Source organism: Rattus norvegicus, chromosome 19 (genome assembly GCF_021556685.1).
Source record: "Rattus norvegicus strain SHRSP/BbbUtx chromosome 19, alternate assembly SHRSP_T2T, whole genome shotgun sequence".
Classification (NCBI taxonomy): domain Eukaryota; kingdom Metazoa; phylum Chordata; class Mammalia; order Rodentia; family Muridae; genus Rattus; species Rattus norvegicus.
The window spans coordinates 25,321,772-25,344,368 of record NC_141552.1 but is presented as its reverse complement, the minus strand read 5'-3'; the positions used below and the strand labels follow the sequence as shown (position 1 = coordinate 25,344,368).

The 22,597-nt window shown below is 41.7% G+C and overlaps 2 protein-coding genes across 5 annotated transcripts in view; one reads left to right on the top strand and one right to left on the bottom strand.

Annotated features, from left to right (window-relative positions):
* LOC147999238 (uncharacterized) overlaps window positions 1-22,597 on the bottom strand; it is a 143,793-nt gene that overhangs the window by 111,113 nt on the left and 10,083 nt on the right. The gene's annotated exons all lie outside the window — the stretch shown is intronic.
* LOC147999239 (disks large homolog 5-like) lies at window positions 64-21,286 on the top strand. Of its 4 annotated transcripts, XM_087596412.1 has the most exons (7): window positions 64-235; window positions 1,465-1,531; window positions 16,589-16,694; window positions 17,761-17,920; window positions 19,129-19,272; window positions 19,904-20,066; window positions 20,782-21,284. In XM_087596412.1, exons 3-7 carry the CDS (start codon window positions 16,613-16,615, stop codon window positions 20,809-20,811), a joined length of 579 nt encoding a protein of 192 aa, XP_087452538.1. In that variant the 5' UTR covers window positions 64-235; window positions 1,465-1,531; window positions 16,589-16,612; the 3' UTR covers window positions 20,812-21,284. The 4 variants fall into 4 exon arrangements, with proteins under 4 accessions (XP_087452538.1, XP_087452540.1, XP_087452539.1 ...); XM_087596414.1 differs by lacking the exon at window positions 16,589-16,694 and having other exon boundaries at window positions 95-235; window positions 20,782-21,283; XM_087596413.1 differs by lacking the exon at window positions 1,465-1,531 and having other exon boundaries at window positions 101-235; window positions 20,782-21,286.

Genomic DNA, 22,597 nt, shown 5'->3' with positions numbered 1-22,597 from the left:
GATGTCAATAAAACTTTATTTACAAAACCAAATTGGTGGTGGTGCTGGTGGTGGTGGTGGTGGTGGTGGTGGTGGTGGTGGTGGTGGTGGTGGTGGTTGCGGACTGGTTCATTTCAAAGCATGCTGGAGTGGCATGGCCACTGAGCATCGGGAAACACAGAAAGGAATGCGACCGGACGCAGGGCTCCCAACACCCTAGACGTCGACCTATGGCACTGGAACAGGGTCCCTGAAGGTAAGTCTGGACAGTCAGATAAGGTAAGTACATTTTATTACAAGGAAATGGGACAAGATAAATCTTCTCTTCATCTCGCTATGCTTAAGCATCTTTAAGAGTGCAGGGAATTCATGTCTATCAGTCTGGTTTAGAGAAGTGTTTAGAGACAGCAAGAGTAACCTCCATGGTTCCCTGACAAGGGTTCCAGGGATTCTGATATCTGGGTCAAAGTGAAAGTTAAGGTGAAAAAGGCTGTTAGGCAGGGCAAAAAGATTCCAATTTCTGGTCTCTTTGGGCTGTAATTTTTACTGTGTTCAAGGCCATGAATGCAGACAGGGTAATAACGAATACAGAACAAGAAGCTAGAGCTTCATTAAGACAAAACGAAAGTAAAAGTTTTGCCCTCTGCACCACTGCCTGAAGCAGGTTTTTCTAAGTCGTTTCCCGAGGATGGCATGTTGACCATTAGATTCACAGGATGATAATGACGAATTCACCTGCTTTTTCTTTTCCTATAATTAGTCCAGCATCGATTCAAGGTTTGGCCCAACCGACTTATTATAAAGGATGATACTGGTTGGTTGAAAAAGGTAGTAGCTTTCTATGAACCATGTATTAAGTTTTTATGTATATTAAAATTAACATTGGAAAGAACAATGGTAGGAGAGGAAGCTGGAGGACAACTGCTGCAAATGCTTGCTTTTGAAAATGCTAATGAAGAGTACAGGAGAGCATTATTACCTATAAAGGAGGCTGGGGATATTAATGCTTATATGAAGGCATGCAAGGGTATCTTTTCTGAAAATGGAAAGATGCATATTTGGCATGTATTGATCCAGATAGAGTTATTAAATTATATGTTTAAATACTCTTGAATATCCTACAGGCACTTTCGCTCAGGATGAGTTGCCTTTAGAGTAGGTTTATATTAAATACAACTTTAACCAAACATTAACAAATTATGAGGAACAAATTTCTTTAATTGTTCAGCAAGGCATACAAAGACCTGTTACTCTGAGGGGATATGATTGTGCTGCTATTGTTTTCCCATTAAGCAAAGATAAAGTGGAATATTTAATGCAGAAGTCTGAGGTTTTTCAATTATCCATGATTTCTTACACTGGAAATATTGAATTTCATCCTCCCCATAGTAAATTGTGGGATTGCTTTAAAAAACAACAAAAAAAATTTGATAAATACACTAATTTCTGTTGATCCATTACCATCAGCCTTTACTGTGTTTACAGATGGCTCTAACACCAAGATGGCTTATTGGACCAAAGATTAATTTTGGGGACAAGAATCTTCTTTTGGGTCAGTACAACAAAATGAATTATTAGCGGTAATTAATGTATTCCAGGATTTTACTCATGATGAAAAATATTATAGCTGAGTCAGCTATAGGAGTTGTAGGAGTAGTACAGAATACTGCGACTGCTGTTGTTTCTACATCTAAGCCTATATTAAATGTTATTCTCATATATTAAAGGACTATTGTTATTATGAAACTCTAGAATATGCATTACACATACTAGATCACATTCAAAATTTCCAGAATCTTTAACACATGTCAATCATATGGTAGATCAATTAGTGGCATTTGCTACCCCAGAAGAACACAGTCATAATCATGCCAATACAGGATATTTACATATTAAATATAAGCTTCCCTATTCTCAAGCCAAACAAATTATTGCTAATTGTCCTGTGTGTCAGTCTTCACGTATAAAATGTGTTCCATCTCAAATTAATCCCAGAAGGATGCAACTTAATACATCGTGTCAGATCGATATAACCCATATTTCTGAGTTTGGTCGCCTTTCACATATAGATGTAAGCATAGACAATTTTTCAAAATTTGTGTGGGCTACACCATTGCCAGGAGTACGCACTGCTCATGTTATACAGCATCTATTGGAAAATTTTGCTGTTATGGGACTGCCTTCTAAAATTAAAATTGATAATGGACCAACATATATTTCTTATCAATATAAACAATTTTGTCAACGATATCATATTGTACATATTACTGGTACAGAACACAATACACAAGGACAAGCTTTTGTTGAAAGAATTCACCATACCCTGAAAAGACAAATTATAAAATTAAAAAGGGGGAAAAGAGATGGCCTTATGCAACCTGAATGGAGTTTGCAGACCAGTCCCAGAGCTATATGGCACAAGCATTATACGTTATTAATTTTCTTAATTTACCACAATGTGAAGTTATATCAAGAGCAGATAGACACTTTGTTGAACTTCCCCCAGAAGGCATGGAACAGACAGTATGGATAAAAATTGCCCAGGATGCTGAATGGCAGGAAGGGACATCATTGTATATAGGGGAGAGGGTTTTGTCTCATTACAGGATGGGAGACTATTCTGATTACCCGGGAGATGGATCCAAGCACAGAATAATAAGAACTGCTCCCTACCCTCAAAGGAATCCAGTTAAACCAGCTACATTCTCTCCTGATGGATGTTCTCAGGAGATGAGGAGGTGTCCTCCATTACTGTGGCCCTGGCTTCTCTTAGTGTCCACAAACAACAATGGATAAGGATCTGTGCAGTGACAACCCTATTACCTATGTGGGGTCAGGTGAAGCGATTAAGCATTGAAAGGAATAATTTGTCCCCTTCAGGAAAGTCCTTTACTGCTGAGCACTTATTCTTAGCAATGTGTGTTTTACTCATGGTTTCTTCTGCTGCACCCAATGCCAGTTATCGGGCTTATATTGCTTATCATGATGAAATCCTACTACTTTTCTGTTAGTAAATATATGGATAATGACACAGAACATGATTGGAAGTTAATTCAAGCCTATTTAGAGGGTAATGAAAGTGCTTCAAAAGTAATTAATGCCTTGAAATATGATGTTCGAATGTCTTTTGGTAAACAGCTAGAAGATACTACCCCTATGGAAATAGCGAAATTATTGGCTGATCAATTGACAGGATTAGATCCCAAGGCTTGACTTCAAAGGATTTTCCATAGCGCTGGAGGAGCTAGTTTTGCCATAATCTTATGTACATTATGTATTATGTTGCTTTATTTTTACATGACTAAACCCCTACAAGGACCTTTAGCTATGTTATGTAAAGTGTTACTTTAAAACAAAAGAAAAAAGAAGGAATTGTTAAGACATAGAGATGCAGCTCCCAGGCAGGGTCAAGAAAGGCCTGGTGACAGATTCAAGTAGGGGCTGGAATGCCGCCCTGGAGAAGAAAATGTTTTTCTCACTTGGCCTTAAATTATGTTCTGCTGTGTCCCGTTTCTGTGGAAGTGGTTCTTACGCTCTCTTGGTAATGGTGAGTATATTTTGATTATAATAAGAGAGGTTATTTGTTATATGAATATTTTTAGAAGAAGCATTTGTTTATTCATCTTTCTTTGTTTAATCTTCCCTCATTGTTCCTGGTATCCTGGGAATAATGATCTTATGGTATCTTGACAAAATGAAAATTGTAGTAATGCATATTCCTAGCTATATAAGGATTAATAAAGCTTGCAACTGTGTGCAGTTGCTTCTGCCTTTGCTTTGCACCCCCTGTGTCCTGGGGGTATGCGACCATACCCAGGGCCCCCAACTCACTACACATTGACAATGGGTCACCCCACAAAACACAGAAGCATCTACCTTAGTCAAAAATGGACATTTTATTGAATGCATACACTAACACTGATTGATCACATCCATAGCTAAGATACTAGGGGCAGATCCGTGGCCCAAAATACATTCCTCTAAACCTATAAAGCGAAAGAAAGAAAGAAAGAAAGAAAGAAAGAAAGAAAAAAGAAAAAAAGAAAGGAAGGAAGGAAGGAAAGAAGAATAAAATACTTAAGCTTCTCATAGGAACTTCGCAAGAAGTGTTGTCTGGTGGTCATTTCTGATTAGGCCATTTTAGATGAAACAGTGCATAGTGACCCTTAATGTGATGGGCCCTATATAAAGCTTTCTGCAATATTGGAATTTTAACAAACCTCCTTGTGCTTAGCATTCAAAGGTTGCCACAAAATTCCTTAGGAGGAAGATGTGAAATCATTATGGTGCTAGAAACAGTGTGGAGGCCAGTTGGCATAGGAAAGTGAAACATTAGAGCCACCAGGGAAGGCTCCTGTTGGGCCCTACCTTGGTGTTTCCTTCCCCCCTCACTGAGCCTTTCAGCCTGCTATAGCAAGAATTGTTTACACCTTTGACAGCTGCTCTTAGCCCCTGATTTGGGGCTGGGATTTTCCATGGCACCCTTCCTCCCCACTGAGCTTTCCTGCTTCTTGTTTTTAAGAAGCTATTTATGCCCCTGATTGGGCTGGAACTTTCACCACACAGACTTGTCCTATTTTCCTGGTTGGGGATTTTCACCTGCCTTGTTGTTTTTCCACGGCTTTTGCCTCTGGTACATAAGAGATCTCAGTAAAGCCTTGGTGGCACTCGCTAAAAAGGGGTGACCCGTGTACGTGTTTTCTTTCAACCCCACAACCCTACACCCGATATTCACACAAGGTCGGCGCAGGCACTGACAACAGGTATCACAATAGAAACTAGTAACTAGATTTAACCAAACTATCCCATTAATACTGTACTTCGTGGTATTATTATTATTTTTTTTTTGCTCTCCTAGAACCTGGAAGAGGCTTGGGGTTTTCTAATCCTACTCATAATTTATTATCCTTCCCAACACTGTGCTTTGTTCTGTTAATGCTAACAGCGCCATCCAATACCTAGGATATTTTCTACTGACATGTGTGACATGAGACAAAACAGTCCCTGTCATCCCTCACCTGAATAAACGTCCTTAGAGGACAGTGTAGTTGGAGGGTCCTTCTTTCCTCTCCAAGATCGAGAAACATTTCCAGTCTTCAGACAAGTGTGTCAGCCATTGTCCAGTGACTGTCTTGAGATGTCCACATTGTCAGCTGAGTGTCGTCATCCAGCCTGCCCTGTAATTGTTGTAGATGATTAATATGGTTCCAGCCCTAGGATTTAATTCAGTGCTACAGTACTTGCCAAACACACTCAAAGCCCTAGCTGCTACCCTAGTCCTGTGTGCTCTAGAGAAAGAAAATAAAGAACCACATTGTCTACCAAGTTTCTCCTCTAATAGATGGAGAATCTGCATCGGGTCTTTTAAGTAACTCTAAGCCCCAGCTTCCCCACAGCTCCCTCCATCGATTGCACTATTGGTGCATTTTCAGTAACGCTCACTTTATTTTTGGTGTGCAAAGAATATGCACCATGTCAGTAAAGTGTGTGTGTGTGTGTGTGTGTGTGTGTGTTCATCCATGAATTCACTATAAACTTTTATCAAATGACCCAGAAGACCGTGGAGAAACCTGTCAATGTGCATGCAGAATTATGTTACTACTGTTCCATGGAATCTTGCAGGGAACACTGAAATAGTGGGCTGCTTTAATAGAGCCTAAAACCAGGCTATGCATGGTTTTCTGTGAGATTGTGATGTGCAACACCACAACAGAGATCAGCAGAAGCTTCATTTATTCCATGCTGCTGTTACCAAGTGAGGCAAAGCTTCATCCCATAGAGAGTCTGTAGGATCTGATCAAGGGCAATAAACTCAGGGTTGAAATCAAGCCTTTAGAAACAAAGAGAAAAATACAAAGTCAAGGAAAGCAAGAGCTGTGTTTTCTTCCTCTTTTTTTTTTGAGAAGATCTACAAGAGAGACAACCCCTTCCTCTAACTAACAATGCAGAAGAGAGACAATACATAAATTAAAAATCAGAAATGAAATGAGGGACATAACAATAGACACCGAGCAAATTCCAAAATCATTAGTTCTTACTCCCGAGGACTTTACGCCAGAAAACTGGAATATTTCTTCGATATTGTTGATTTTGTAGACAGATAACAATTACCAAAGTTAAATCCAGATCTGGGAAGGTATTTGAATAATACCCCTAAGAGAATAGATACAGTCATTAAAGGTTACATACATTATATATTATATTGCTTTCTTTTTGCACGATTAAACCCCTTTGAGGACATTTAGGTATGTTATAGAAAGTGTTACTTTTAAAACAAAAGAACAAAGAAAGAAATTGTGGAGTCACTGAGATACACTTCCCAGACAGGCTCAAGGAAAGATGGCTGAGAGATGCAAGCAGGGGGTGGAACGCTGCCCTTGAGAAGAAAATGTTTTCTCACTTTACCTCACACTATGTTGTACTGTGTCCTATGTTTGTGGAAGCGGCTCTCATGCTCTCTGGCTTATGACAAGTGTATTGTGATACTAGGAAGAGGGGTGATTTGCTATACAGATATTTTAAGAAGAACCTTTGCTTAGTCTCACTTCTTTGCCTAGTCTTGCCTCGGTTGTTCCTGGTATCATGGGAATAACGATCTTATTATATCTTGCCAAAAGGGAATGTGAGGTAATCCATATTCATGCCTGTATAAGGGTTAATAAGCCTGCAGCTGCATGCAGTTGCATCTGCCTTTGCTCTGCATCCCCTGTGTCCTGGTTATTTGTGACCGTACCTGGGCCGCTAACGCACTAGATGTTGACACGCATCACCCTTCTCACTGTCAGGTTTATTTTCTTTCTTTTTTGAAATCTATGATGTGGAGGCATATTACAGCAACAATATGAAATAGGCTGGCATGTATGCAAATTGCTGTGTTTAAGCTAGGTGTGGGGACAAGTCCTCAAAAGGAGCTGTTAAGATGGGAAACACATAATGCATTTGTTGCTGGAATTGAGTTGCCTCAGCTGTGTTGCTCTGCCTGCTCAGTGTCCATTCAACCTCACTCTGTTTCTACAGAGGAACTCAAGGTTTGCCCCAGCTGCCTGTGAGCTGTGATGTGGGCAGAGAAAGGCCAGGACACAGTGGTGATTTCCCACTCCTCAGTTATGCTGAATTTTCCACTACTGTACTTGTATACACAAGTACAGTGTGGTCAGTTATTATAGATATTTGTCATATCTTACAGAGGGCAACAATGATTGACTACTCCCAATTCTACAAAAAACAAAACTCAGGAAACCTGGCCCTTGGCAGCAATGAATCAAGAAATATCTAGGATGGTGGGGCATGAATTCTGCCAAGCAATGATCTCAGATAGATGGGGTTGTGAGGAAGATGTATGGTTGAATAGCCCAATAGATTCACGTTGTATCATCTTGATTTAATCTAAGGACAAAGAAGTGCAATATCTCTGATGGCTTTCTTCTAACCCCTTGAAAGGTTCACTCGGGATTGACCATAGAACTTCATTCTTCTTGCTGGGACAGAAACATTAGGGAAGCTTGAGATTGCCATAGGCACAGTATTAGGCTAGAAATGCTGAGTAGATGATACTAAGTTGTTCAGATGGTGATACCCATTTCATTTGTTCTTAACGTGGACCTAAGGAAAGACAGATCGAGGTCCTTAGAATACAAAGATCATTTCCAGTTCTTTTCTACCTTTCCTGAATGAAAGACTGGTTGGCAGAGAATGGTAAAAATTCAAGAATTGGTAGATGATGCTTTGAATGAAGGGTGGGTTTCAGTGCAGGTTTTAGACAGGTTCTCAATTACCCCATCTTGTTCCCTACATTGCTCGTCAGGTTCACTTTGAGCTCAAATAAAGCTGCTTCCACTTTCCAACAGGTAGTCTTACAAAGGGGCCTCCAAGGACTGTGAGGACAGCATTAGCCAATGAGAACTGATGTGTGTAACCCACAACTATAGCTTCATCTGAAAGACCCTCACACAGAGGAGACTCTCGCTCTAGTCCTGAGGACAATCACCACCCCATGAACACACAGGACTCAGTCTTGATGTAAAAACAAGAGGTTTACCTTGGGATACCAATGCACTGGGGCTCGACACGGTCCTCACACAGGAGGGATGTGAGGAGCCTCGAACAACAGAAATGTACAGCTTAAACAGTCATTTACGATCACACAGTTTCATTAGCTCAGCTATTTCGGTGCCAAGGATAACTAGGCAGATGTTTCTTGTCCTGGAATTCCTGGGATAAGGCCGTAACCACATCAATGCAGCTATTTCAGTATGAAGGACGTCTGACTTGATATATGTTTTCTTATCCTGGGGATCCCAGGACAAGGACCAAGGATATCTGTCTTGGCAGGTGTTCCTCTTCTGGAGTTCCCAGGACAAGGCTATAGCTATGTCAGCCTATAGCACAGCTGCATTCAGTACCCAGGACATCTCACTTCTATGGTGATCAGTCAGCTTCCCAGAGATGTTTCCTGTCCTGTAATTGCCCTGCAGTAATTATGTTCTATACCCTCTGTTCTTATGGTCGGGCAGCTTCCTAGAGAGTGGGTGGGAATGTGCTTTCTGTACTTTCTGGTCTATTGTCTAACGTCTAGGGGTTAAGCGAGGGCCAGCTTAAAAGATTCTCATTCTTAAGAACTGGCTGGGTCTTCCTGGTTGCTGCCGCTGCAGAGAGCCCGTGGGGAGCACCCCACGAGTGAACCTGAGCCTCGGGACCACAGGTAAGACCAAATTTTCTGCTGCAAGAAAGCTGCCTGGTGAGCTTGGGACACAGGAAAGCAGAATTTCTCTAGGACCGGGCACGTTCTGTGTTTACCGGAAGTCTCACACCTGCGGATCCCGGCCCGCAGCAGCTCTCTGCTCCCAGACCCGGTGAGAGAGAGACCCAACCGCCTGGTCAGGTGGGCAGTCCTGAGGCTGCAGAGCGGAAGAGACCACCAACTCTGCTCACCCCTGCCCACATCCCTGGCCCAAGAGGAAACTGTATAAGGCCTCTGGGCTCCCGTGGGGGAGGGCCCAGGAACGGCAGGACCCCTGTCCCTGAGACACGGCCGGAACCTGAAAGAAACAGACCGGATAAACAGTTCTCTGCACCCAAATCCCGTGGGAGGGAGAGCTAAACCTTCAGAGAGGCAGACAAGCCTGGGAAACCAGAAGTGACTGCTCCCTGCACACACATCTCGGATGCCAGAGGAAAAAGCCAAAGACCATCTGGAACCCTGGTGCACTGAAGTTCCCGGAAGGGGCGGCACAGGACTTCCTGGTTGCTGCCGCTGCAGAGAGCCCGTGGGCAGCACCCCACGAGCGAACCTGAGCCTCGGGACCACAGGTAAGACCAAATTTTCTGCTGCAAGAAAGCTGCCTGGTGAACTCAAGACACAGGCCCACAGGAACAGCTGAAGACCTGTAGAGAGGAAAAACTACACGCCAGAAAGCAGAACACTCTGTCCCCATAACTGACTGAAAGAGAGGAAAACAGGTCTACAGCACTCCTGTCACACAGGCTTATAGGACAGTCTAGCCACTGTCAGAAATAGCAGAACAAAGTAACACTAGAGATAATCTGATGGCGAGAGGCAAGCGCAGGAACCCAAGCAACAGAAACCAAGACTACATGGCACCATCGGAGCCCAATTCTCCCATCAAAACAAACATGGAATATCCAAACACACCAGAAAAGCAAGATCTATTTTCAAAATCATATTTGATCATGATGCTGGAGGACTTCAAGAAAGACATGAAGAACTCCCTTAGAGAACAAGTAGAAGCCTACAGAGAGGAATCGCAAAAATCCCTGAAAGAATTCCAGGAAAACACAATCAAACAGTTGAAGGAATTAAAAATGGAAATAGAAGCAATCAAGAAAGAACACATGGAAACAACCCTGGATATAGAAAACCAAAAGAAGAGACAAGGAGCTGTAGATACAAGCCTCACCAACAGAATTCAAGAGATGGAAGAGAGAATCTCAGGAGCAGAAGATTCCATAGAAATCATTGACTCAACTGTCAAAGATAATGTAAAGCAGAAAAAGCTACAGGTCCAAAACATACAGGAAATCCAGGACTCAATGAGAAGATCAAACCTAAGGATAATAGGTATAGAAGAGAGTGAAGACTCCCAGCTCAAAGGACCAGTAAATATCTTCAACAAAATCATAGAAGAAAACTTCCCTAACCTAAAAAAAGAGATACCCATAGACATACAAGAAGCCTACAGAACTCCAAATAGATTGGACCAGAAAAGAAACACCTCCCGTCACATAATTGTCAAAACACCAAACGCACAAAATAAAGAAAGAATATTAAAAGCAGTAAGGGAAAAAGGTCAAGTAACATATAAAGGGAGACCTATCAGAATCACACCAGACTTCTCGCCAGAAACTATGAAGGCCAGAAGATCCTGGACTGATGTCATACAGACCCTAAGAGAACACAAATGCCAGCCCAGGTTACTGTATCCAGCAAAACTCTCAATTAACATTGATGGAGAAACCAAGATATTCCATGACAAAACCAAATTTACACAATATCTTTCTACAAATCCAGCACTACAAAGGATAATAAATGGTAAAGCCCAACATAAGGAGGCAAGCTATACCCTAGAAGAAGCAAGAAACTAATCGTCTTGGCAACAAAACAAAGAGAATGAAAGCACACAAACATAACCTCACATCCAAATATGAATATAAAGGGAAGCAATAATCACTATTCCTTAATATCTCTCAATATCAATGGCCTCAACTCCCCAATAAAAAGACATAGATTAACAAACTGGATACGCAATGAGGACCCTGCATTCTGCTGCCTACAGGAAACACACCTCAGAGACAAAGACAGACACTACCTCAGAGTGAAAGGCTGGAAAACAACTTTCCAAGCAAATGGTCAGAACAAGCAAGCTGGAGTAGCCATTCTAATATCAAATAAAATCAATTTCCAACTAAAAGTCATCAAAAAAGATAAGGAAGGACACTTCATATTCATCAAAGGAAAAATCCACCAAGATGAACTCTCAATCCTAAATATCTATGCCCCAAATACAAGGGCACCTACATACGTAAAAGAAACCTTACTAAAGCTCAAAACACACATTGCACCTCACACAATAATAGTGGGAAACTTCAACACCCCACTCTCATCAATGGACAGATCATGGAAACAGAAATTAAACAGTGATGTCGACAGACTAAGAGAAGTCATGAGCCAAATGGACTTAACGGATATTTATAGAACATTCTATCCTAAAGCAAAAGGATATACCTTCTTCTCAGCTCCTCATGGTACTTTCTCCCAAAATTGACCATATAATTGGTCAAAAAACGGGCCTCAACAGGTACAGAAAGATAGAGATAATCCCATGCGTGCTATCGGACCACCACGGCCTAAAACTGGTCTTCAATAACAATAAGGGAAGAATGCCCACATATACGTGGAAATTGAACAATGCTCTACTCAATGATAACCTGGTCAAGGAAGAAATAAAGAGAGAAATTAAAAACTTTTTAGAATTTAATGAAAATGAAGATACAACATACCCAAACTTATGGGACACAATGAAAGCTGTGCTAAGAGGAAAACTCATAGCGCTGAGTGCCTGCAGAAAGAAACAGGAAAGAGCATATGTCAGCAGCTTGACAGCACACCTAAAAGCTCTAGAACAAAAAGAAGCAAATACACCCAGGGGGAGTAGAAGGCAGGAAATAATCAAACTCAGAGCTGAAATCAACCAAGTAGAAACAAAAAGGACCATAGAAAGAATCAACAGAACCAAAAGTTGGTTCTTTGAGAAAATCAACAAGATAGATAAACCCTTAGCCAGACTAACGAGAGGACACAGAGAGTGCGTCCAAATTAACAAAATTAGAAATGAAAAGGGAGACATAACTACAGATTCAGAGGAAATTCAAAAAATCATCAGATCTTACTATAAAAACCTATATTCAACAAAATTTGAAAATCTTCAGGAAATGGACAATTTCCTAGACAGATACCAGGTATCGAAGTTAAATCAGGAACAGATAAACCAGTTAAACAACCCCATAACTCCTAAAAAAATAGAAGCAGTCATTAAAGGTCTTCCAACCAAAAAGAGCCCAGGTCCAGACGGGTTTAGTGCAGAATTCTATCAAACCTTCATAGAAGACCTCATACCAATATTATCCAAACTATTCCACAAAATTGAAACAGATGGAGCCCTACCGAATTCCTTCTATGAAGCCACAATTACTCTTATACCTAAACCACACAAAGACACAACAAAGAAAGAGAACTTCAGACCAATTTCCCTTATGAATATCGACGCAAAAATACTCAATAAAATTCTGGCAAACCGAATTCAAGAGCACATCAAAACAATCATCCACCATGATCAAGTAGGCTTCATCCCAGGCATGCAGGGATGGTTTAATATACGGAAAACCATCAACGTGATCCATCATATAAACAAACTGAAAGAACAAAACCACATGATCATTTCATTAGATGCTGAGAAAGCATTTGACAAAATTCAACACCCCTTCATGATAAAAGTCCTGGAAAGAATAGGAATTCAAGGCCCATACCTAAACATAGTAAAAGCCATATACAGCAAACCAGTTGCTAACATTAAACTAAAGGGAGAGAAACTTGAAGCAATCCCACTAAAATCAGGGACTAGACAAGGCTGCCCACTCTCTCCCTACTTATTCAATATAGTTCTTGAAGTTCTAGCCAGAGCAATCAGACAACAAAAGGAGATCAAGGGGATACAGATCGGAAAAGAAGAGGTCAAAATATCACTATTTGCAGATGACATGATAGTATATTTAAGTGATCCCAAAAGATCCACCAGAGAACTACTAAAGCTGATAAACAACTTCAGCAAAGTGGCTGGGTATAAAATTAACTCAAATAAATCAGTTGCCTTCCTCTATACAAAAGAGAAACAAGCCGAGAAAGAAATTAGGGAAACGACACCCTTCATAATAGACCCAAATAATATAAAGTACCTCGGTGTGACTTTAACCAAGCAAGTAAAAGATCTGTACAATAAGAACTTCAAGACACTGAGGAAAGAAATTGAAGAAGACCTCAGAAGATGGAAAGATCTCCCATGCTCATGGATTGGCAAGATTAATATAGTAAAAATGGCCATTTTACCAAAAGCAATCTACAGATTCAATGCAATCCCCATCAAAATACCAATCCAATTCTTCAAAGAGTTAGACAGAACAATTTGCAAATTCATCTGGAATAACAAAAAACCCAGGATAGCTAAAGCTATCCTCAACAATAAAAGGACTTCAGGGGGAATCACTATCCCTGAACTCAAGCAGTATTACAGAGCAATAGTGATAAAAACTGCATGGTATTGGTACAGAGACAGACAGATAGACCAATGGAATAGAATTGAAGACCCAGAAATGAACCCACACACCTATGGTCACTTGATTTTTGACAAAGGAGCCAAAACCATCCAATGGAAAAAAGATAGAATTTTCAGCAAATGGTGCTGGTTCAACTGGAGGGCAACATGTAGAAGAATGCAGATCGATCCATGCTTATCACCCTGTACAAAGCTTAAGTCCAAGTGGATCAAGGACCTCCACATCAAACCAGACACACTCAAACTAGTAGAAGAAAAACTAGGGAAGCATCTGGAACACATGGGCACTGGAAAAAATTTCCTGAACAAAACACCAATGGCTTATGCTCTAAGATCAAGAATCGACAAATGGGATCTCATAAAACTGCAAAGCTTCTGTAAGGCAAAGGACACTGTGGTTAGGACAAAACGGCAACCAACAGATTGGGAAAAGATCTTTACCAATCCTACAACAGATAGAGGCCTTATATCCAAAATATACAAAGAACTCAAGAAGTTAGACCGCAGGGAAACAAATAACCCTATTAAAAAATGGGGTTCAGAGCTAAACAAAGAATTCACAGCTGAGGAATGCCGAATGGCTGAGAAACACCTAAAGAAATGTTCAACATCTTTAGTCATAAGGGAAATGCAAATCAAAACAACCCTGAGATTTCACCTCACACCAGTGAGAATTGCTAAGATCAAAAACTCAGGTGACAGCAGATGCTGGCGAGGATGTGGAGAAAGAGGAACACTCCTCCATTGTTGGTGGGATTGCAGACTGGTACAACCATTCTGGAAATCAGTCTGGAGGTTCCTCAGAAAATTGGACATTGAACTGCCTGAGGATCCAGCTATACCTCTCTTGGGCATATACCCAAAAGATGCCTCAACATATAAAAGAGACACGTGCTCCACTATGTTCATCGCAGCCTTATTTATAATAGCCAGAAAATGGAAAGAACCCAGATGCCCTTCAACAGAGGAATGGATACAGAAAATGTGGTACATCTACACAATGGAATATTACTCAGCTATCAAAAACAACGAGTTTATGAAATTCGTAGGCAAATGGTTGGAACTGGAAAATATCATCCTGAGTGAGCTAACCCAATCACAGAAAGACATACATGGTATGCACTCATTGATAAGTGGCTATTAGCCCAAATGCTTGAATTACCCTAGATCCCTAGAACAAAGGAAACTCAAGACGGATGATCAAAATGTGAATGCTTCACTCCTTCTTTAAATGAGGAAAAAGAATACCCTTGGCTGGGAAGGGAGAGGCAAAGATTAAAACAGAGACTGAAGGAACACCCATTCAGAGCCTGCCCCACAGGTGGCCCATACATATACAGCCACCCAATTGGACAAGATGGATGAAGCAAAGAAGTGCAGACCGACAGGAGCCGGATGTAGATCGCTCCTGAGAGACACAGCCAGAATACAGCAAATACAGAGGCGAATGCCAGCAGCAAACCACTGAACTGAGAATAGGTCCCCCGTTGAAGGAATCAGAGAAAGAACTGGAAGAGCTTGAAGGGGCTCGAGACCCCAAAAGTACAACAATGTCAAGCAACCAGAGCTTCCAGGGACTAAGCCACTACCTAAAGACTATATATGGACTGACCCTGGACTCTGACCCCATAGGTAGCAATGAATATCCTAGTAAGAGCACCAGTGGAAGGGGAAGCCCTGGGTCCTGCTAAGACTGAACCCCCAGTGAACTAGACTATGGGGGGAGGGCGGCAATGGGGGGAGGGTTGGGAGGGGAACACCCATAAGGAATGGGAGGGGGGAGGGGGATTTTGCCCGGAAACCGGGAAAGGGAATAACACTTGAAATGTATATAAGAAATACTCAAGTTAATAAAAAAAAAAAAAAAAAAAAAAAAAGAACTGGCTGTACTGATATCAAACGGGGATCTTTCATATCCACTTTCTTCCAAGTCTACCAGCCATCTCAGTTTGTTGCTGTAATATGCCTGACAATCAAGGACACAGAAAAATAACTTGATACACAGCAAGGACATTGTGATCATATCCTGTGTCGTTATGTATGTTCTGGATGAGGTTTGTTAAAATGACAATATTGCACAAAGCTTTATATAGGACCCATCAAATTAAGGGTCACTATGCACTGTCATAGCTAAAATGGCCTGGTCAGAAGTGACCACTGGATCACTTTTGTGTAACTTCATTGAGAGGCTTGTGCTTTTTGTGTTTTTTATTTTTGTGTTTTTTTCTTATTTATTTATTTATTAATTTATTGCTTTATATGTTGTCAGGAAGATAGTTCAAGTCATGGATCTGCCACCAAAATCTGAGCTTTGCTACTAATACTGTAACAGTATTAGTGTATGCATTCAATAAAATAACTGGTTGTTTTTTTTTTTAGTATGATAGATGCTTTTGTGTTTTGTGCGGTGATCCATGAAACAGGAGTGAAGATGCTTGTTTCCTACTCTGTCCACTGAGTTATGTCTCTAGGCTTGTCCTACTCCTTTGGCTTCAGCCCCCCCCCCACATCTGCTGACTATTTTATTTTTCAGATGAAATCACACTTATAGCTTAGAGAGGCCTGTAAGCAATCCTGCTTTGGTAACTTAAGTGCAAAGAGGAGAGCCCCACACTCAGCCTGAGGGTGCATTCACTGGTGGATCCAATATTTCAGTTTCCTCTGCTAACAGATCAACACATTGTTGCCAGGACCATAATGAATGCAATTCTTTCTCCTATGGAATCCGGTGGCAACTGTCAAATGTTAAGCACAAAGCTTCAGGTTGTACCTCTAACACACACCCACATCGCAACCTACCCGACAGGCTATTTCTGGGTGTGATTTCATGCACCTGCACATGATGAGACAGGAGACCTCTTTGGCTACTTATAGGAAGTGGTGTGATTTCTCAGTAATCTTTAATGGGTAATATTGCTGACTAAGTAGAATTTGAGGTAGGATGAAACACTTCTGTGCAGGGATTGGGGAGGAAGCACTCATTTAGATACATAGCAATGACTTAGGTTTTTCCAATCAAGCCTAGAGTCAAATTTGGCTTTGGAAGCATGTGGTGCTCAGTGGCTATGCCACAGGGAAGTCTCCTGAAAAGGGCACATCAGCTTTTGCTCAGTACAGGGAGAACATTAGCAAGAGGCAAAGTCTGTTCTCCGTGACATCAGCAGTCCCTTCGTGGACATTCTATTGTCTCCTATAGAGATCTTGGAATCCCTGTGATGTCACCAGTATCGTTGTGACAACCAATTCCCTACTTTTTCTCTTAGTGTCCAAAGGATATATCCACAGACATGTTTGCCCGTCTTAGTAGGCGCTTTGGGAGAGTTGATGTTGATAGAGAAGAGTCTAGAGTGAAGCAAACGAAACCTAAAAGTAATGATGGACACAGGACATGGGGGATGTGGAGTAAGTTCTGGGCAGTGTATGTTGAGCTTCCTGTCAGGGGTGTGTGTGGGGGTCTTCTGCTGGCCTTTTTAGTAATGGGCCACAACCACTGGAACATCTCCACAGATATTGAATTCCATGATTATCACAATTCCTGAAAGTCAAGGTTTTCACATCATTAGTTTCTCCATAACCACATGGAGGATATGGCAATGCCTATGCTATTATTGGGTGAACTTCTAGTCTTTACTTTTACACTGCATTCGGTAGGTTAAATTGATATAATAACACCATAAGTAGTCATGGAGGGTATAACTTTTCTGAATTAAACAGGGCATCAATGTACTTCACTTTCATTGCTTCTTTAAATTCAGTGTCTATCTGACAGTAGTAAGAGGGAGAGAACTGTGCTCCTGGCCATGACCTTATATTCTTAGAACTCCTCTGACTACCTCTGGCTGACAGGGCCAATCTTACCTTCATATATTAGAGGTTCTGTGTGGCAGATATTTTTCTACAGTAGCCAAAGTATATGGAGCAGGTAGAGAAAGAGCCTGTAACCTATTGGCACTTCTGGGGCATTTGTCATTTCAGTAGGGGTAATTATTAAGTCTGTTGACCATGTCCTCCCCCTACATGACTTTTTAATGCAAAGTTATTGGACTAGAGTAACAGTGTAGGATATCTGAGTATCCCTGATCAATCAAGTCATTGTGGATGCTGAATTGATGATCTGACTTCTGAAACCAGAGGGGTGAGGGTCCTGAAACCAGGTTGTAGCCTGCGTACCTGATAATAATCGTGGAGAAGGCATCTCTCTGGTACTTGTAAGCCTGTGTGGGCGGGCATAGGGAACACCTGGCTGCTTACATCTCTTGGTCTCTATAGAGTAGTGGGGGAACTATGATCCACTTAAGATGCCTCTTACACATAGACCAAACTCCTTGCATTGACACTGGCTTCCAAGCATGTTCTCCTGTTTGGACCTCACTGTGGTCTGTGTATGCTCTATGCATTCGCCCCTTAGAGTTCACTTGTGTTCTTCTACCTACAGAGGCCTGCAGACAGACGTCATGCCCTGAAAATGTCCTAAACAAGGTGCAGGCCAACGAGGAAGAGGAGAGGCTGAATAGAGAACTGGAGCTAACTACCAAGGAGAGAAATGAGCTGACAGATCGCCTCCTTTATCTGACAGGTGGATCCATGAACAAGAGGTATGCATTGCTCCAAACAAACGACCTTGTTCTAAACCTCATCTCCCATAGATAGGAGATTCAGAACCTGACCCTTACTGAGGAGTGAGTTTGGAAATGGACTCTCTGATTCCGCCTGTTGAAAATCTGAACTTGTGATCTAAGTTAAGAATTCAGGGATAAAGTCACTGGAGCATGAGTTCCCAGTGTACAATTGGAAAGCCCTTGACAGGTGGCAGCTTTGCAAGGTTCTAGGTGCTGTGAGTTTGTGGAGAGTGTTTGTACTTGCTAGGAAGGTGACTGAACACTATCATCTCCTGGCAGCACCCTTAGGTGACAGGTCCCACATTGTTCATATCAATGCTTAACTAGAAGGCCTGAGGCTCAGGCCTGGTCCTTCTTGTCTGTGTGCCTTAAACTCTGAGACAGTAATGGTGCATACATTTCTACTGATTCTCATTGTGCTCTTTCCATATTTGTCTCTCTTTCTCATTCTCTGAGTCTGTTTACTTTGCTTTTCTTGTGGGTGTGTCCCAGTTTGTGTGTCTGTGTGTGCATAGGTCTGCATGCATATGCACAACTTTTATATGTTTCTGTGTCCCTCCACCCTTGGAATTTAGGGGTCTGTTTTTTGACCTCAGGATATACCTGTATAATAGTTTCATGGAGGTGCAAGTGCTTTATTTTGGAAGCCCCACTTTCAACAGCACAGTTCTTTGCCTGTGTGGTCACATTTGTCTGTACATTTGTATGCCTTGGGAAGACTATAAGTTTGTGGCAATATCTGGTCTCATCTCCAGAATTATGTGTAGTGTCTGCCTCTAGAATATTAGTTATTCGGCTTGTAGCATTCCACTTGTCAAAACAGGAAAAATGAAATCAGAGGTTTCTGGATGTGTCTGTGTGTGTGTGTGTGTGTGTGTGTGTGTGTGTGTGTGTGTGTGTGTGTGTGTTTGGGTAAGCTCTGTGGCCTAGGCTCTTGACAGCATAACAGGTTTGAATGTAGATCCAGCCCTCCTGATTGAAAAAAGTGAGCCAGGGAACCCTTTATCTGGGTGCTTAGCTTCTGTTGTCCTGGGCACACAATTCCAAGTTTCTGAAGCTGAAGAAGATCCAAATATGTAGAATTCAGAAAGTGTCCTTCCAGGGCTGGGGTAGTACAGGACACAGCCTGAGTTCATATAATCCTAAACCTCGATGTTCATTGGGTTCTATCTTCCTGGGGCCAGCCCCTACTTCAGGCCAAATCCATTTTATGAAAACTTGAAGATAAAGGAGAAAGAGGTCATGTCATTACTGCACAACTTAGACACAAAGAACATTGAACATCGTGAGAAATTTCAGGAGCTCAAGAAGGAGATTCACTTCTATCGGTAAGTACTGGTCAGAAGGGCCCATCATTGTGGAATGGCCATGTCTGCCTCTCTTTCTTCTGGACCGGAGGGTCTGCAGCTCTGGGCCCATCTCTTCTGCTGTTTAAATATCACTGTGTCGTGGGTCTTTTGGACTCAGATTCAGTTCCATAAGAGACTGTGACTCATGACCACAGTGTCTATGCATCTTTAGAAGGCTCTGGATAGAACTATACTGATTCAGGCATCAGAGTGTTATTAGGCCAACCTGCGTCTCTGGGGTCATACCAGGTTTAACAAAGCTCAATGTGTGGACCACATGGTTTCCATGACCTCCCTTGGTTCTACTGTCCTCTTGTGGTTATTTGCCGCCTACTAATTGATGTTGCCCCGATGCATTGGGCTTTCATGGATAGTTGTAGATCTCTTGTTCTTTTGGAGAGACATGGACCCTTATTGATGCTTGGGTCACAGAAACAATTTATTCTTCCCTGGATTGGCCGTTTGCTGTTTGTGCAGCAGCCTTACATGTATGGAGATGTATTCTATGAAGTCTTTATGGGAATCTGGGTCCTGGTGGAGTTTGTGGGATTTGGCAGTTGGAATGGGAGGAAGAGGCTTCAGGATCTTACTATGCAGAGTGTGTTTCCAGCAACCTGCACAGCCGGCTCCTGATGGACCAGGCATGTATGAAGAAGAAGTTGGTCACATTGAAGCAGGAGAGCAAGGAGTTACAGCGATATTTGTTTGAGTTGAACCCGACTGAGGAAGACGAACAGGAGAAGACCAGCAACCTCCAGACCCAGCAAAATGTGGTAGGAACAAGCAGCTGAGTCAGATTAACAATGTCTGATACCATTTGCCTATTGGATACATCTTTGCTTCCCCTATCATCTTTCTAATCTCCCCACACCCAGTAAGTCACCCACCTCATGTGATAGAGTTATTCATTGCTCTGTCTATGCACAAGCATTCTGGGATTTTAACCACTCTTCATAAACTGAATTATGGGCAATTATACTTCTCTGCCCTTTTTGAAACTGCAGTCCAGAAATGGTGACAGAGAAATAACATATCACATGACTGCATCTCCCTATCACAGATCGGATGCTATGAAGATTTTTTATCCAGTTCTTGGTCCTGTGACAAAGGTCATACAGGGGTCATGTGATGGTTGGAAGCACCTTGTAGGGATAAGAACCAAGTGCAAATGGCAAATGAGTCCTGGTCATTGGCTTTGATCTGGGTATCATGTGGCCTTCTCCTTTCTTCCTGCACCCCAATTAGGTCTCTCCCCATTTCCCCGTTCTTGGTTTGCACTGGTAAAAGTCTGAGGAGCAGCTTGTTATCCCACAGTACTGTGAGGGTTGCTGGTGACTTTCCCCAGCCTGCAGAGATATCAGCAATGATTTCAGTGAAAGATCAGTGTTGTCTGTCCAATGCAGCTGAAGGGACAGAAGGCAGCAACTTCACAGCTGGTATGCATGTCCCCACCAAATCAGTGTCTTAATAGCTGCCTTCTCCTCCCAGGTCTCAGAAACTGCAGGAGACATGGAATAGGACGGATCCCAGGAAGACAGCCCCCTAAAGAGTGAGTTTCTCTGTCAGGAGTTCCCTGCTGACGACAATCCTCAACAGTCAAAGACATTTTGTGGGTGAATATTCTTCTTCTCAGTTAATTTCCTCAATGTTTAGAGACCCTAAATTTATGTATCCGTATGCCAGCCTGTCTCCTTGAGGTCTTTCTCCTCTCTCATACGGACAACACCATTTGAGAGACATCTGACGGGACTGCCTTGACATCTCATGTCCTAGAGGAGAAACAGCACTACAACTGTGTTTCTAAACGTTCATTAAGAAAATGCTGTTAAGAAATGTTTTTGGTTATGATTTTCATTGAAGTTTTCTTTTTGTTAATTCATAGTTATATATTCTTGTTACTGTTTTTCATTTTTATACCATTTTAGTTGTTCATTTTATGCCTGTTTTTTGTAAATTGTATTCCTTATGAATAAAAATTGATTTGTAACTCTTGACTCTTAAGACCATCTTATTCAAGGGTCCTTTCCCCTCCTGTAGACTTAGAACTGACAGCTGGATATGGATCTTTGCATGGTCCAGGCAGCATGAGTAAATAGGGAATTTAAAGCCACCAAGCTGTACACAGGGTGATAGTGTCTTTTGTGTGGATAATGTGACTTTTTTATGGACACACACTTTATGATGTAATCACTGACATACTGTATCCATGCTGTCATGTGTTCTGCTCATCCTAGTCTATATCAGTCTACAACACACATTCCTTATTGACTGTGTGCACCAGATATTGAGTAACACACACTCATGCCTGTAGAGCTGCAGAAAAAATGACAACTTTCACAAAGGAATATAGAATAATCCTAATGGAGAACCATGTGCCTCAGTTTTTCTTACAACACAGCATTAGTATTAAACCACAAAGATAATGACCATCAACGTCATTTTGGGAAATAGGTTTTTATAGGTGCTGTTTCACTTGATCATTCATATGCTGTGTTTTTTATCGTTGCTGATTATATTTATTTTTATCATTTAACTCAATAGATCTTTTTTTTCAAATGTATGTATGTATGTATGCACTCCTGAGTGCATTTCCCTCATGATCCAAAAGAGGGAATAGCATTCCCCATTGTAAATGATTGTTAGGGACCATGTGGTTCTTCTGAGAGAGCAGCAGATGCTCTAACCTGTGTGTCATCACCACATTTCCTGCAGGTGGCTTTTGTCCTTCCAGGGCATGTGCTGTACTAGATGGACGCCATCATCTCCCATTAAGGAGAGAAATCTCAAGAGAGGTGTATGTACAGGTGGTTGAGCGGTGCCTGCTCAATGTGGTAGGCTGCTAGGCATCCACACCGGGCTCTGGTGCCTCCACTGCTCATTGTGCATTCAGCATCATCCTCCAGCATCACTCAGTTTTAATTCCAAACAGATCTTTCACTTACTATCGATGATTATATACATTAAGCACATCTGATAAAATACTGAAGAGACTAGCCTCCTTCTACAGGCCAACTTGGCATAATGAATTCTTTTGATAGAAAGCAAGATAATTATCTTAATCTATGCAGCTTAGGGAGGTCCTCAAGAACATCCATAGTGAATGCAGACTGCAGCTGTGACCACATGTTTCTTTTGCACAGCAGGTCTGTGCAAGCCCAGAGCTTAGGTGGGACAGTTCATGTTTCACCTTTTACATGGAAATCTGTGATTGTATTGAGAAAGTATATGTTCCACGTGACTCATTTCAAATTTATGGAATTAAACTGACTTACTGTCAGTGGAGGTAACTCGGAGAGATAAAGTG

Excerpts from the sequence above, each read along its gene's own strand:
- LOC147999239 (XM_087596413.1), top strand. The coding sequence starts at position 16,613 with ATGTTTGCCCGTCTTAGTAGGCGCTTTGGGAGAGTTGATGTTGATAGA. Across the intron at positions 19,273-19,903 it reads AAGGAGATTCACTTCTATCG|CAACCTGCACAGCCGGCTCC; the intron begins GTAAGTACTGGT and ends GTGTGTTTCCAG. Across the intron at positions 20,067-20,781 it reads TCCAGACCCAGCAAAATGTG|GTCTCAGAAACTGCAGGAGA; the intron begins GTAGGAACAAGC and ends TTCTCCTCCCAG.